The sequence below is a fragment of the Trifolium pratense genome, linkage group LG7 (assembly GCF_020283565.1).
Source record: "Trifolium pratense cultivar HEN17-A07 linkage group LG7, ARS_RC_1.1, whole genome shotgun sequence".
Classification (NCBI taxonomy): Eukaryota; Viridiplantae; Streptophyta; class Magnoliopsida; order Fabales; family Fabaceae; genus Trifolium; species Trifolium pratense.
The window spans coordinates 48172988-48188149 of NC_060065.1; the positions used below are offsets into that span (position 1 = coordinate 48172988).

The 15162-nt window shown below is 34.8% G+C and overlaps 1 protein-coding gene across 2 annotated transcripts; it reads right to left on the reverse strand.

The window, feature by feature from the left end:
• Positions 1–172: 172 nt before the first annotated feature.
• LOC123894440 (serine/threonine-protein phosphatase BSL3-like) lies at positions 173–12306 on the reverse strand. Of its 2 annotated transcripts, none has more exons than XM_045944444.1 (21): positions 11348–12306; positions 9771–9831; positions 9575–9653; positions 9389–9468; positions 9202–9296; positions 9001–9100; positions 8390–8459; positions 7185–7286; positions 7024–7105; positions 6577–6756; positions 5501–5771; positions 5179–5416; positions 4909–5079; positions 4374–4612; positions 2426–2510; positions 2245–2343; positions 1967–2166; positions 1809–1884; positions 1178–1313; positions 951–1090; positions 173–835 (listed from the first exon to the last, which is right to left on the reverse strand). In XM_045944444.1, exons 1-21 carry the CDS (start codon positions 11772–11774, stop codon positions 752–754), a joined length of 3015 nt encoding a protein of 1004 aa, XP_045800400.1. In that variant the 5' UTR covers positions 11775–12306; the 3' UTR covers positions 173–751. The 2 variants fall into 2 exon arrangements, with proteins under 2 accessions (XP_045800400.1, XP_045800401.1); XM_045944445.1 differs by having other exon boundaries at positions 5179–5413; positions 11348–12173.
• Positions 12307–15162: the final 2856 nt, after the last annotated feature.

Here is a 15162-nt window from a genome sequence, read left to right on the forward strand (position 1 = left end):
AATTCACATTCTTCGAAATTCACAAGTAGTATATCTTTTCTGTTTGTACCATAATGGTTATCCTTGATTTGAAAGTTAAAATTTCTATTCAGTTCAGCTTAATTGTGAAGTTGAAATCTTGTAATCAAAATTCACTAGTATATCTTTTTTATTTGTACCATAATGGTTATCCTTGATTTGAAAGTTAAAACTTCTATTCAGTTCAGCTTCAATGTAAGTTGAAATCTTGTATCAAAATTCACATCCTTCGTCATTCACACATAAAATTAATTGTACAAGACGAAAATTACACATCAACTATGATACAAGGACCTATATATCTCACCGTCACGTAAAAACCCTCGTCCTCTTGATTTAGAAAAAAAAAAAGCCCAACAATAATATTAGCCTACGGGCAAGAAGTGAAAAATGTATAAGAATGAGAAAAATAGCCAGTCGAACTCACAACCTTGACTTCGTAACCTACGCTCAATTTACAATGGGTGGGCAGACCGATGCTGCGACTTCTACCTTTTAGACAGTAAACCTAGCAGTGGCAAACAACATTGCGTGTCGAACTTGTATCTTTATCAAGGCCTTCTGATTGGGGGGTGAGAACCAGAACCAGAACTAAGAAAACCTTGCTTTCTACATGGATTAACATCACAGGTTCGCAGACTCCCGTAAATGGCATCATGCTATATACAAAGCACAGAAAAGGCGATAGCACGTGCCAGTAAAGCATGAATATTAGTGGCATCTTCAATAATCACTATATCCAAGCGAGCGAACCTCTGTCATTTGTACCTGGGGGACGACCTCTAGTTGGTGTTGGTGGTCTGTTAGCATTCAACTCCTGCGCATAATATTGTGAATGACATCAACTATAGATTCACTTAGATATGTTGGTTTATATTTGATATCTATATCACATGGTACAACTATTAAATGGAAAATATCTGTATGAGTACCTGCATCCATGTATCTTCAATATGCCTTTCTGGTGACGTTTCTGGTGAAGAAATTGCAGGCGGTAATGGATGAATGAGTTTTGGAACCACAACAAGGTCTCTACCCAAAACTAATATTGCTCCGGCATTATTTGCGGTGCCTATGGGAACACAAGTAGAAGAGTCAAAATATAAAAGAGAACATGATCTAAGGATGGAATGCAATACAGAAAGTCAGCAACATATACCACAATAATTTGTAGCCGAGAAAAGTGTGATCAGATGTCCCTGGGCAAAACGCTCAAACCCATCCATTACACATTCATGTGCACGGACAATTAGCTGAAGATCATTGTTGTTGCAAAATTCCATGACTCGATCAGGCTGAAGTACAAAACCCCATTAAAATGAGCATGAGAACATATTTAAAAGACTATCAAAGAGCAAAAGCATTATTTAAAGTATGCACACCATCCAACAAGGATACTATGTGTATGATCTACAATTCAAATAACACTTGTCACAAATCAATTAATCAAACATACAATAACTTCAGAACTCGCTACAAATCGATTAAAGTATGCACACCATCCAACAAGGATACTATGTGTATGATCCACAGTATCTCTTCCATAACTCCAAAATGACAGCTAGAAATCGATTAATCAAACATACATTTTTCCCTATTATGCTTGTCTAATCTCAACTTGGTCCTTTCATATCTCAATAATTTGGGAGATCTTAACTTCAGCATATTATCATGCATTGCCATATTTATCATCAAGAAACACTTAACTACCAAATTATTACATATTTATATATGCAAGTAATTAAACTTATGAATAATCAATTTATAGATGACAGGTAAGGAGTACTCACCCCAAACGTAACTAATCCAGGACCTCTAGCATTTGGCCGCAGTCCTTCCACGCTATCATTCTCTGTAGGATCAGACCTGGAGAGGAACATTTTATGTTGTTATTATCCAGGACACGATGTGCAGTCATAAACAAGAAACGGCACACAAATGCACTAACCACAACAGATCCATAAGCACAATTGACCCTGCTTCCATTGGAATTGGTCGCTGAATATTTTCAATCTGTTCTACATGATTTATTGAACGACCAATACCTCCATGCATGCAAATAATCTTTTTCTCAATTAAAGCAGCTAGAGGAAGCCAATTAAATAGCCGGTTAATCCGATGCCACGTCCAAATTCCATCTCTCTCACCCTGATCAAGAACTTACATGGTTGGTCGGTGTAGGCAACATAAATAAAGAAACAATATCAGGCAGCAGGGATTCCTTACCATCCTCTCAATACATTCAATTCGAAAACCAAAAAGGGCATTAATATCCGCAGCTTCATGGTTTCCACGTATTAAATGTACATTGTTTGGATACTCGACCTGCAGTATTCACAAAAACATGCATAAATCTGGGGGCACCAAACCTGCAATGCAGAAAGACAACCAAAACAATCAAGAGTACCTTCAGAGCAAGAAGAAGGGTTATAGTTTCCAAGCTGTGCTGTCCCCGATCAACATAATCTCCTAGGAATAGATAATCGATATATCTGAAATTCGGTTGAACAAAATTAGTAACAGGGAAAATCAAATGCCTAAATCACCACCGTTATGCTCCCTCCAGTCCTTTTTATAAGGGAAAAAAGTGACAATTTTTTTGGTCTTTTTTATAAGAAACTTTGACCAATTCTCAAATGTATTAAATATTTAATCTCATGTATGCCCTAATTTATTATGAGAACATTAAAAGTAAGTTGGTGGAATTACAAGTAATTAAATAAGGGTATTCATGGAATAAATTTAATTTTAGAAGAGTATTAAATGAAATAACTATTTACAATGTGTTTCATTGGTCTTTGTGATTTTTGTGTTTTGTTTCTTATAAAAAGGATCGGAGGGAGTAACATAATAGTCTTAAAATATGGATTAAGCCTAACTCAACCCTACAATACTTGTTTGTACGGTGATAGATGCCTCCAACTTATATAGTTTCAGGTATATCACATCTGTTGTGGGACTCTTAATACACCTCTCACGCCCAAGGCTAGGCATCAGAAGTGTGACCTGAGTAGCCCAATAACGGGCGGCCCAAATGGATCTTGAATAGGCTCTTATTGGAAAAAAACCAAGTCCCACATAGAATAAAGATAGTCGGGATTGAGTTTATAAAGAACGACGCCCCTTACCTTACAAGTCAGTTTGTAAGGATGAGTTAGGCCCATTATAGAAACCTAATAACTCTGATGCCATCTAAAAATCCAGGTAGGACCTAAATCAACCTTACAATACCTCTGTAAGATAAGGGATGTCTCCCACTTATAAACACTATTTCATGCCATATCACATCTAATGTGGGACTCTCTAGTCTACAAATAGCATTGTAGATATTTTAGTATTTAGGGCTTACTAACACAAGAAAACAATTTATTGATACTAGTTTAACTCCTCTGTTTATACTAAAATAGCCAAGAAATTTTCCTAAATCCTAATCACACTTATGAAATCATATTTCCCCACACTCGGTTTTTTAACAATTCTTCCATTTTTAACCATAAACCCTCAAATCAACATAGTAAGCTCGGGTATACGATGCAAACTGTCAGGATAAGTCCTTGTTACAAGGTAATAAATAATAATAAAAGAAGGCCCAACATAGTAGCGCAAGCTAGGGCTTTGACCTCAAAATTTTGGGCTAAAAGAAGGCCCAAAAAACATAATTTAGTTATAATATATATCAAGCTGATAATAAAAGATTACTTCACTTAATTGGCTAGGTAGAAAGTCTCATATCTTCAAGGTAATGAGTTCAATCTTTAAATTCAGTAGAACTTAATTTTTTATGTAATATTTTGTAAGGCTTTCGTCAAAAAAAAATTACATAAAAAATTAAGTTTTATTAAATCTAAAGATTAAACTCATATCTTAAAGATATGAGGCTTTCTACCTAACCAGTTGAGTTAAGCAATCTTTTATTAGTAGCTTGATATATTATAAATTATAACTAAATTAAGTTTTTGGGGCTTCTTTGAGCCCAAAATTTTGAGGCCTAAAGCCCTAGCTTGGGCTGTTTGGCCTTTGGGTCGGCCTGGGATATTTGGGAGATGAAACAGTGCCACGAAAAAATATTGAAAATTAAATAAAACTATAATATGCACATGTGGGGTAATCAATTAAAACTTTGATTAAACTCAACAATATACCAAAGATAAGAAAACTAATAAAGAAAAAACAATTGGCATAAATATACGAAGTTGGTTGTGATTTTGATTTGATATCTAATACATCAATAATCATGCTTAACTGAATCAGAAGCTTGCGCCAATTGAAAATGGTTCACATGATGCACACCAGTAGGCAGGCACAAAAATAATATCTGTTATAAATAAAACCATAATGGGAGATAAGGAACTTACGCAATGTCACCAGCAGTTGATGGTGCACCATACTCGTCAAAAAGGCGCATGAGATCCCCAAACTGCCCATGTAAATCACCAAATATTTTAATTGGTGCACTAAGTTGTAAGACACTTGGTTCACTTGAAAATATCCGCTCAGCACTATCACAAAGATCAGCAATTTCATTACAATCTAGGAAAAATTGTCGGCGTACTGGTGGTTTCCATCCACGAGGCTTTAAGAGGTGTGCTATAACCTATAAAGGTGGTAAGAGAACTCCATAAGAAACAAATGTAATTATAAGACAAAACAAGCATGCTTTGTTTAAGTTATAATAAAGCAAAGCAAACAAGAGGCCGTGTATATAAATGTAGTGAGCCAACACAATACAGAAACCCCAAAAATATCAGATGTTAATGTGCAAGGTAGAGTAAGTAATGGCAATAAAATGGTCAATAAACATTACCAATAATAAATTCAAGCTTTTAACTAATATAATTAATGACTTATTACTATGCTGTTTGAAAACCAGTTGTAAAGATGAATCTGTACCTTTTTTGGCACACTATTGATGGACATCTGCCGATCTAATAATTTTCTAGCAGCAGTTGCATTTTCCGGAGTCCCATAACTGACCCGCCTGCCTTCGTTTTCAAATTGATCAATTGAAAGCTGTCGAACCATACCACCTAATGCTCCACCAGTCTCTGCAGCAATAACTACCTGTAGAAAATTGAAAACAATTATCTCTTGCGCTTAAATATTTTATAGAAAAATATACACAGCATAATTTTTCCATGGTAATTAGAATGTATCACCCACAGCTCTGTGATGCAGCCGAACTCCGCCAGAAGCACTGTTATTTGACCCTACAGAGTCAGGCTTAATCAAGGAAGATGTGTGCTTCCCACTTGGGGTAGCCTCAGCCCCACGGTCTCTGTCAGGTAATTCAACTTCTCCATTCTCTTGCCTTGCCTTGGCAGCAGCCAGTGCGGCACTAATAGCTTCGGCTTCTGCAGCAGATGCTTCCACCAGATACTCAACTCCTTTGGCAGTTCTACTGTTCAAATATATTTGAATGAATTAATCCAAAGAAGCGACATAAAATACATCATGCAATGGGAATGAAACGATCTATTTTTACCGAGGTCCCTGAAGTATGGCATTTTCAGTGCTAATGTCAGTATAAATGTCGCCATTCATTGGGGGTGCAACTGGATTTCCCAATACAACAGAACCATCAGCAGCCACTTCAGTCATTGTTTGCCTTGGCCTATCATCAAATCCATATCGTCCAGGCAAGCGTCCTGCTTGTACATTGGATGAAGCTGCTGCTGCAGCAGCATGTGAAGCAGCAGTCGTTGTTTCAGCAGCAGCAAGATCTTCAGCAACAAGTAGGTCATCCAACAAGACTCCTGCAGCATAAACACAATTCATTCAAGTCAGTCCAGCTGTTGAAGTGATGAAATGGTTAAATCACACAACATGAAATCACTAAGTGAATATTTCAAAGAATTTACAACAGACATCTAGTAAACAAATAGGTGAAACCAGACATTTAGCTTGCAGGATATGTCGAAAGAAATTCTGGCACTATGCCTTCTTTGTTCTCTATTCCTTCATGATAGAGTATTGTCATAGAGTGTGTGCATGCCACTGTTTCTCTGTTATTACATTCTGTTTCAGTTAGCAGTTATAACTGCTTGACTAGTTAGTTACACAGGTCAGGTGTGACTTTGTGAGTGTGGCCCTTTACCCAATATATAAGTGGGTCCCTTGTATTCTGGTCAACTCTATTGTTTCTTAAAGCATCTTGCTAAACATATTCTTAACAGCATCAGAACATAAACTATCTCTACTAATTGAGTTATTCCACAATCAGTTTTTATCTCGTGAAACTTGTAGCAGTACTTGAGAATTTTTGTATCAATGATGGGCATCAAACACATTCTACCATTTGCACAAGTCTAAATAATTAAATACGGAATCAAAGCCAAGATTCAAATTTCACTATTGCTTCAAGTCCATCCACAAAACAACAAAAGAAAATAATTCAACCAAACAGAACATGTTAATGATAAGAGAACAGCATTTCCAGTTGTATTGGAAAGTGCAGAGTATTATCTGAATAGCCATAACTAGATTGATAACATATCACAATACATCAAATAGATAGGAACTAATAAGATAACCCTACAAAAAGTTATACTAATGACTTACCCCCACGTAAACCACCATAAATAAAAATCAGGTCACCAACAGCAGCAGCTGCATGCCTACAACGTCGAGTCAACTCAACTGCTGCGTCTCCACCAGCTGCATCAGCACTGTATCTACCAGTTCTTGGAGTGGTAACAACAGATTTTGTATCACACCAAACACCAGCAGCAGTGTCCAATACTACACACGGGGATATAAAATCAGATATAAAGCACCATTTCGAATATCACTAAATATTGCATCAATGTAGAACTAAAGTAATACAAGAAAGTATGTGATCATTGGTAAAAATAATTGTTAATGCCACCAAAAGAATGGAGTGAAAATAGAACTTCTGTTCCACATTTCAGAATAAATAACAATTTGTATGTCAAATTGTGAAAACTATACACACACACATCCAAATTGTACTAAGATCAGCAGTCAACAAAATACTAATTGAGTTACCTGCAACACTTGATGAGTCTTCGACCATCCGTCCTCCACCAAGAGCTCCACCAGACACATGCAGCCTTGCATTAACAAATACCTAGAATCATTAAATTAAGCATGATCCTTGAACATATAGCCAACTAAGAGAAAAAGAGAAATAAGAAACTGAATCCAACCGCTGCATGCTGATATCTTGGAGATGGTGAGACACCTGGGGCAATTGCCCATTCCCAACGACCGTCTCTATGCTTAGCAAGTCCATATGCACTAGCCAATGGCTGCAATAAGTGGTAAAATGATAATTCCAGTAATGCTTCGGAGAAAACGCTTTGCAAATGCCCACACAAAAAATGTCCAACAGAAAGTAAACAGGTTTATTGATTAGAGGTAGTTTGAGTAAGAATAGGCCTTAAAATAGAAAGAAATGGATAAGAACAACTACCCAATGGACATTTTTACTAAACCTAAAGCGATCACAATTCACAACTATGAACGCCACCAGTAAATATTTGATATAGCCTGCTTGAGCAATGTGATCAAGCTGCTGGAATTTCAATACATGTTAACTCAAAGTACTCTCCAGTCTCAATGACATTATGGTAGTACAATTTAAATTTCAATATGAAAAATTTCAATTACTTGTTCTTAGCTTGTCCCTAAAACTCAGACCAGGATATCTCAAGGTAGACATCTTAATTTAACCTAAAATGATGACAACTATGAACGCCACCGGTAGATGTTTGATATAGCCTGCTTGAGCAATGTGAACAAGCTGCTGGAACTTCAATACGTGACAACTGACAAGTCAAAGTACTCCAGTCTAAATGGTATTATGGTACTAATTTAAATTTAAATTTAAATATGAAAATCTTTCAGTTATTTGTTCTTAGCTTGTCTATAAAACTCAGACCAGGATATCTCAAGGTAGTTGCTTTCTCTGTTTTGCAAAGAGATAGAATTGTTTAGTTGCACTCCTAGTTTCCTGGAATGTTTTGTTTTGTCTTAGTTTTTTTTTCCAGCTCTCAAGGATACTCTTAGAATTTGGGCGACGACTAACTCAACCCAAAAGCTAGCTCAATAGGTGAAGGATTGCCCAAACCTTATGACGATTACTTTGGTTATATCTATAGCTGGACATCTGAAGCATGGAAAAATGCAAATGACTCAATAACAATACCCCTCATGCCTAGGATTGGACATTTAGAGTGTGGAAGAATATGGGTGGCCCAAGAACAGATCTAGAAGAATAATTTCCAAAGCATCTTAAAAATTTGGACGTTTAGGCCTAACTCAGCCCAAGAGCTATCTCGAGAGGTGAGGAAAAGGCACAAATTGCAAGCTTCCAGAGAAAACAAATAAACAGAGTGAATAGATAACTTACAACACTATTGGCATCCCTCCCTCCACAAAGCAGAAGAAGCCCATCAGAGCGTGCACTTGCAGTTGCATACCTAGTAAAACACATAAAATTTGACAAATCAACCCTACATAATGATAAGTTCTACTAAAAGATAGCGTGCTTCATAAATATAAGGAAGGGTAGGTCGACACTCTGCATAGATTTGTTTACGCCTTCAAAGGTGAAAAGATAAATCTCTTGCATTAACAAAAAGACAGTAATGATAAGACAACTTCATTACATATAACAAGATATTAATGCCAATCAAAACTGCCAGATTAAGATAAGCTTCAATTCAACCTTACTCAAATCAGTGGTCTAACTATTTCAAGTTTTCACACTCCGACATAAAAGTAAAACCAACAAGAAAATGAAGGTGGGCCTATTCTACAATCATAATGCTCATACAAAGTAATAAAGCAATCACAAACTAATATACCAGGTAAATTTTAAAAAGTCTATTTACAGAAAAAAGAGTGGAGAGAAAAAGAACAATAAAAACAAATAAAGATTTGAGAAAGTAGTTTACAAAATATAAACAAGTCAAAATATCAGTCTAGAAAATCATGATTTATAAGGAGATCCAAACATACATGCATGGAGGAGGACCCTCTCCTTCTGGCTCTAACTTGCGCCATTCATATGGCTTAGCAGCTGTGTCCAAAGCCCATACATCAGCCAAAGGTCTCTTTCCTGGAAAGAAAAGAGGAAAGAAATGTAGCACCCATTAATTTTCAGACACACAAACAAGGTAAAAAATACAAATGGGATAGCATGGGAAGTTACCAACTTACCATCATTGCCTCCAATTGCCATAAGATACCGCTGGCCCACCAAAGCCATTACATGTCCATAGCGTGACCCTGGTCCGGGGCCTTGGACAGACACTCTAAATAAATTCAGAACCTTTTAGATTATATGAAGTTTCATTGGAAATAAAGTCATAAAGGAATAAAAAAACACATAGGTTAGGCGTCTAACCTATGCCATCGAGGCCATTGCTGAGTGAGATCAAGAACATGAAGGTCTTCTGCCGACAAACCAGCAGGACCAATACCACCCTATGTAACAAGGCAATATTCCACAAAGAATTAAGTTAATCATTTAAAGAAAGGAAATAAATCCACCAGCATTAAAATAACTTCAGAGATATCCCATCCGTGTTACCTGAATAACCACCATGGTTCCCACGGCAGTTGCCACATGGGCAGCCCTTGGTGTTGGAGGTTCTCCATAGGGAGTAAGCCTGCATTATATTTCCCTTATGAGCACTGTGCAGAACATCTAATCTAAGACTATAAAACCATTAATTATAATTATGGATTAACAGAGGTGGGAAAGAATAACCTAGTTCTAAACTCACCTAGACCATTTATTAGTCAAGACATCATAACAGTGGACATCAGCCGTGGCACCAGCCAAACCTGAAGCAAAAATGGTATATTAGCGGTCAAAGGTAGTCAAAATCGAGATCCTACATGAGATTGAGGAGGGGTCACAAGATTGTAAATCGCGGGAATGTAATACTGATCGTAAGATCCTACCAATTTCACAAACTTTGGTATATGTGCATATATATTCATATAGATATGCAGATGAAGCCAATTCTGACCCAAAGATGACAAATTGTCAACCGGAAAATTGTACGTGAAAAGAAATCCCTGTAAAACCTCATTGTTACATTCGACTAGAAACCATCACCTACAAAATTTATCTTGTAGAATAGTTTGACTGTTGACATGGTGTCAAGGCTTTGTGGCCAACGGGTCAAGAATTCAGGCATTGCAAGTTGACACCCCTTCTCTCCAATGCTTCATAATTAATGTAAACTTCAACACAAGGAAAGTTTGGTCTGTGCATTATCTGCTTCATACCGAAAGAACTCTTCCACAAAGGGTGTTTAGAAATGTAAAGCATTTTAAGGCCTTTAACCTAAGTTGTTATATTCTTGGACCTTCACCTAAAAATGTTATCTTGTAGAAGAGTTGACTGTTACCAATTAACATGGTATCAAGGCTTTATCTATTTCAAATCTAAAGGACTCTCCCTCAAAGGTGTTTAGAAATGTAAAAGCATTTAAGGCCTTTAAATTTAACCTAAGAAAGCCTAAGCTTCTAGAAGAATTACTTCCATACAAGCTCCTTTTAACGAATGCAATGGAACATAATGAAGTGGAAGGGAGCAGATAGTAACAGAAGGAGCAACTAAATGCATTTTTTTTTGTGTTATATTAAAAGAAGGAAAGAAAGCTAGTGGAATGAAGTGCTCCCTAGAATGAACACTTACTCAACAAAGGCACAATGTGATTAGTAAATCAAATAGAAGACAGTTTAATTGAAAGGAATAAATAAAAGAATACCAGGGAAAACTATAGAAGAAAACCTTTAAAAGGCTTTACTCTAATAAACTACAATTTTTTGTTTTTGATAGAGTACTGCGAAGTCATGTGATCCATGTAGCAGATTCAGCCAAGGGAATTAGATTTGATTGTTATTGTTTTTGTAAGTTAAACTATCCAATAAACGAATTATCATAAATATCATTTCCACTCATTTCTGTTCAAATCCACCCCATCCATCTAAGTTAACTATTATAGAGCTTCGTAATCAACAAAGCCAGATTTTATCCCAATTAAAGTTCAGAAGCACCAAATACTAATAGATACTATGAAAAATAAGCCCTAAATATCACCAAACCATAGCAATCAATGCATTTCCACAACCTAAAACAACAATGCAATTAGGGTTTTTGCATTCAAACAGCCCTAGTAACTAATAATTCGACATTGACAGAAAAAACCAAACCCCACCCACATATGAATCTACTAATCTATAATTCAATTCAACTTTAAAATACCAATTATGCAAAGTATATAGTTATTAAACTAACATTTACCAAAACTCAACCACAACAAAGATAATTTCATGGCTAAATACATACGTATTCCAGCATTTCCAGCTGATGAAGGAGTCCCCGAAGCCGCGGAATTTCCTTCAAGTGCAGTAGCACCACCAAACAAAATCAACCTCGGACCAATATACCCCGGCGTCCCCTCCTCTCCAACAGCCGCCACCGCCGTCAACGTATGTCCACACCTCGGCCCCGGACCGTCCTCCTTCTTCTCCAAAATCGCATTCACCACAGTGTAATTCGGCGCCAACCTCGGTCCAACAACCGTACCTTGCTGCACATCATTCCCCCCTTGCTGTTGCTGCACCTCCGCCGGAGATCCACCGCCAGACTCCGCCGGCGGTTGTTCGGTAACTTTTTCTCCTTCTACAACCTCCCGCGCCGGAGAAGAAACAGTTTGATTCGCCGCAATAGGATCATGATCAGGTTCCGGAACCATCGAAGAATCAACATCCATTTTCTTCAACCCTAAGTTTCAAGCAATTTCGTTAAGATCGAAGCTCGAATTCGCATTCGTAAATAATCGCATTACGAATTCGATTAATTAAAAAAAAGCTTCTAACGAACGAATTCAAAATGTTCGTAACGGAATTGAAAAAACCTTAGCTCAGAATCAGATCCTTGATTATTCAATTTGAAGAAGAAGAAAAAAAAAATCAAATAGAGGAAAAAAAAAATTAACAGAGTATAAATAGCGGAGAGAAAATAGTTTTTTTTATTAGGTTTATTATTTTTTTTCTCTCTCTTTTTTTTCTGTTTCTCTTTAAAGTTGAAAGCTGAAAAGAAAAAAAAGCGGTCGAAGAAAGAAACGGGAACGAAGACAATCGTAAACAACGAAATATACAGTCACAACCCCAAAGAAAAAATAAAATAATAAATAATAATTTCAGTCAAAATAATAATTAATAGTTATGATTAATAATATTACTAAAAAAATGCAATTGCTTTTTCTTGGCCGTGTCTCTTTCTATCTTTGTGAGTTTGAAAGGAAGGTGAAGTGTCTTTCTCTCTCTAGATTTTATTTTTGCTATTTTAGTGTGAAAATAAATAAATTGTTTTTTAAATATAGGTTTAACTGCATTTCTTGTCCCTTATCTCTATTTTAGATTTTAAGTTGGTCTCTTATTTTTTAAAAGTTTCAAATTAGTCTCTTATCTTTTTTGTAGATTTCATGTTGATCCATCTCGTCAATTTTTTTACTATTACCGTTAAATTTGGACACGTGGCAAACAGAAACCACACTTGGAAAGATGACATGTGTCCAAAGTTAACGGTAATAGTGAAAAATTTGACGGGAGGGACCAACTTGAAACCTGCAAAAAAGATAAAGGACCAACTTAAAATTTTTAAAAGATAAGAGACAAATTTAAAACATAAAATAAAGATAAGTGACTAAAAGTGTAATTATACCTTAAATATATTATGTGTATTTTGGCAAAAAAGAAAAAGTATATTATGTGTGTTCTTTTTTCGCTTTTGAAAGAAAAACAACAAAAACACACGTCAAAGCGTTGTTGTTTCATATGAAAGACGTAATAATGTGATTGTTGCTTTTAGAGATATAATCAGGATTGTTAGATCAACTAACTTTACTAAAGAATCATGTTCTATTTGCACATAGGAAGTTTCAGCAACGTAATGCATAAAGTTAGTCTGTTACCTCAATGTAATGTCTGTTTGGATTGACTTATTTTTGAGTTTGTGCAAATAAATAAACTTTTATTTATTATTTATAAGTTTGTCAATGTAAATTATGAAAACACAACTTATGAAGATACAATTTTCATTAGTGAAATCTTATCAATTAATATTAAAAAAATTATTTGCATAAACTATTTCTCCTAAGTTCAAAAATAAGCTAATCTAAAAATATATTACATTGAAGTAAAAAGACTGTGTCTATGCTTGTGCATTACATTTGGTGAACAGACCGTGAGCACGTGATCTTTGTTTTCTTCTTGGAGTTGGTTGACATACATAATATATGCGGATTTGGAGAGAAGGTTTAAGAAGAGAGAAGAAAAGTGAATCAATAGTTTAGATTACTACTACATGATCAACATGAGAAAAAAATTAGAGATGATTCAAATCCAATATATGCACACTTGAATAGGATAAAACTTTTTCTTATAATTTTTTAAGAAAATGCTAACGAATTATTATGAAAGACTTTTTTAGAATTTTAAATAGTAAGTTTTCATCAAAATATGTGAAGTTGATATATTAAAAATTAAAATGTTTAACTAAAGAGCACTTAGATTAGATGTCGTTGTCTCTTCTAACTTAATCAAAGTACTGAGTTCGATCTTAACTTTGAACATTCAACAATATTAAAACTCTTTTGGAAGAATTTATCATTCATTTAAGTTTTAAAAGGTTCGAGTATTAGTCCCTGCGCAACCGAATACCCATTTTACATATATATTCTCAACCAACTTGATTCCATCGAGCTCAACAAAATTTAACAAACTTATTGTTTATATAAACAAGATTATTTTAAGTTGAACTATGACTTATATACCATTCTTTCTGTTCTCAATCTGTTAGACTATTATATAATTCTAAGGGCAGTGGAATCTCATAGACAAGTCCACGAGGACCAATTACATGCCAGATCAACATGGTATCTTATTATCTTCAAAATCTTTTATTTTAATCCTTTAGATTTTATCAATCATCACTACTCTATCATTATTTGAACGCAACATGTAAAGAATAATATTATATAATTTTTGTTAGAAAAATATAATATTGTACAATTTTTGAAAAGGAAAGAATAAAATATTAATGTAATTGAAAAGTATATTATATGTTTTTAGGTCAGAATGATTTTCTTTACGTCATTAGATTTGATATAGTAGTTAGAGCTTTATATAATATGGATAAGTTGGTAGTGAGAGGTTTATGTAATATGTATATGTATAAATTGATAGACTCAAAACTAATGTAATTAAAAAAGCATGATTTTCTTTTTAAAATAAAAGAGGGCCGAAGTCTGAAAACTCAGAATAAGTTTTGATTGTTTAAAACTATAATGAACTTATGTACCCAAAAAAAAAAACTATGATGAACTTGTTTGACAATTGTAATAAACAAACTTATATCATATAAGTTCATTTGATCAAACAATAGCATCTAAGTTCATATGATAAAAAATAAAATAAAAAAACTCATTTCATAACTGTCATTTTCTCACAAGCTTATTATAGTTTAATTTTATCAACTTATATTATTTATTTTTTTCATTTCTATTTTAATTGGAAAATAAATAAATACTAAGTAAATATATCATTTTCATGTCATTATATTTTTTTTATGCACAAAATCAATAAATGATTAATACATCGACCAAAAATGAGTTTAATGTTTGTATATACAAGAGATATCCAATGTCGTAAAGCTTTGGATGAAGATGCAGTGTTCTTATTTTTTGTGATTATGGATCATTGTTTCGTTGTTGCTTCCTCCAAGTAGTACTCGAGCATGTTCGAGTTGGTAGGGAGCGGAAGTAGATCCTAATGTTTGGATCCTTTGTATCAAAATCTTTGTAGAAGTGGAGTCATGAAGTGTGTGTTGTGTTAATTATAACGGCCACACAAGTATAAAATGTGAGAGACTCGCACTTGAAGAGAAGATTGTCGAGTTTAAGTGTGAGTACCAAGTAGTAATGTTGGATATATACAAGAAGACCCACATACTCATCATATTAAGATTTTAGATAGAGATGTGGTGTCCAATCTCTCAATGGTCTCGATTCTAATACCAATTGTTGGAAAAAAGCAACATAGTAGAAAAAAAAAAACACAATCGCATCACGAAAATATAGTGAAAAAACTCAAAAAGCA

What these genes read in the sequence shown, in the direction of transcription:
- LOC123894440 (XM_045944444.1), bottom strand. Translation starts at nt 11,774, where the DNA reads ATGGATGTTGATTCTTCGATGGTTCCGGAACCTGATCATGATCCTATT. An exon ending in GCCATACTTCAGGGACCTCG is followed by an intron (nt 5,417 to 5,500) that starts GTAAAAATAGAT and finishes ATATTTGAACAG; the next exon opens with TAGAACTGCCAAAGGAGTTG. An exon ending in TCAACTGCTGGTGACATTGC is followed by an intron (nt 2,511 to 4,373) that starts GTAAGTTCCTTA and finishes ACCGAATTTCAG; the next exon opens with ATATATCGATTATCTATTCC.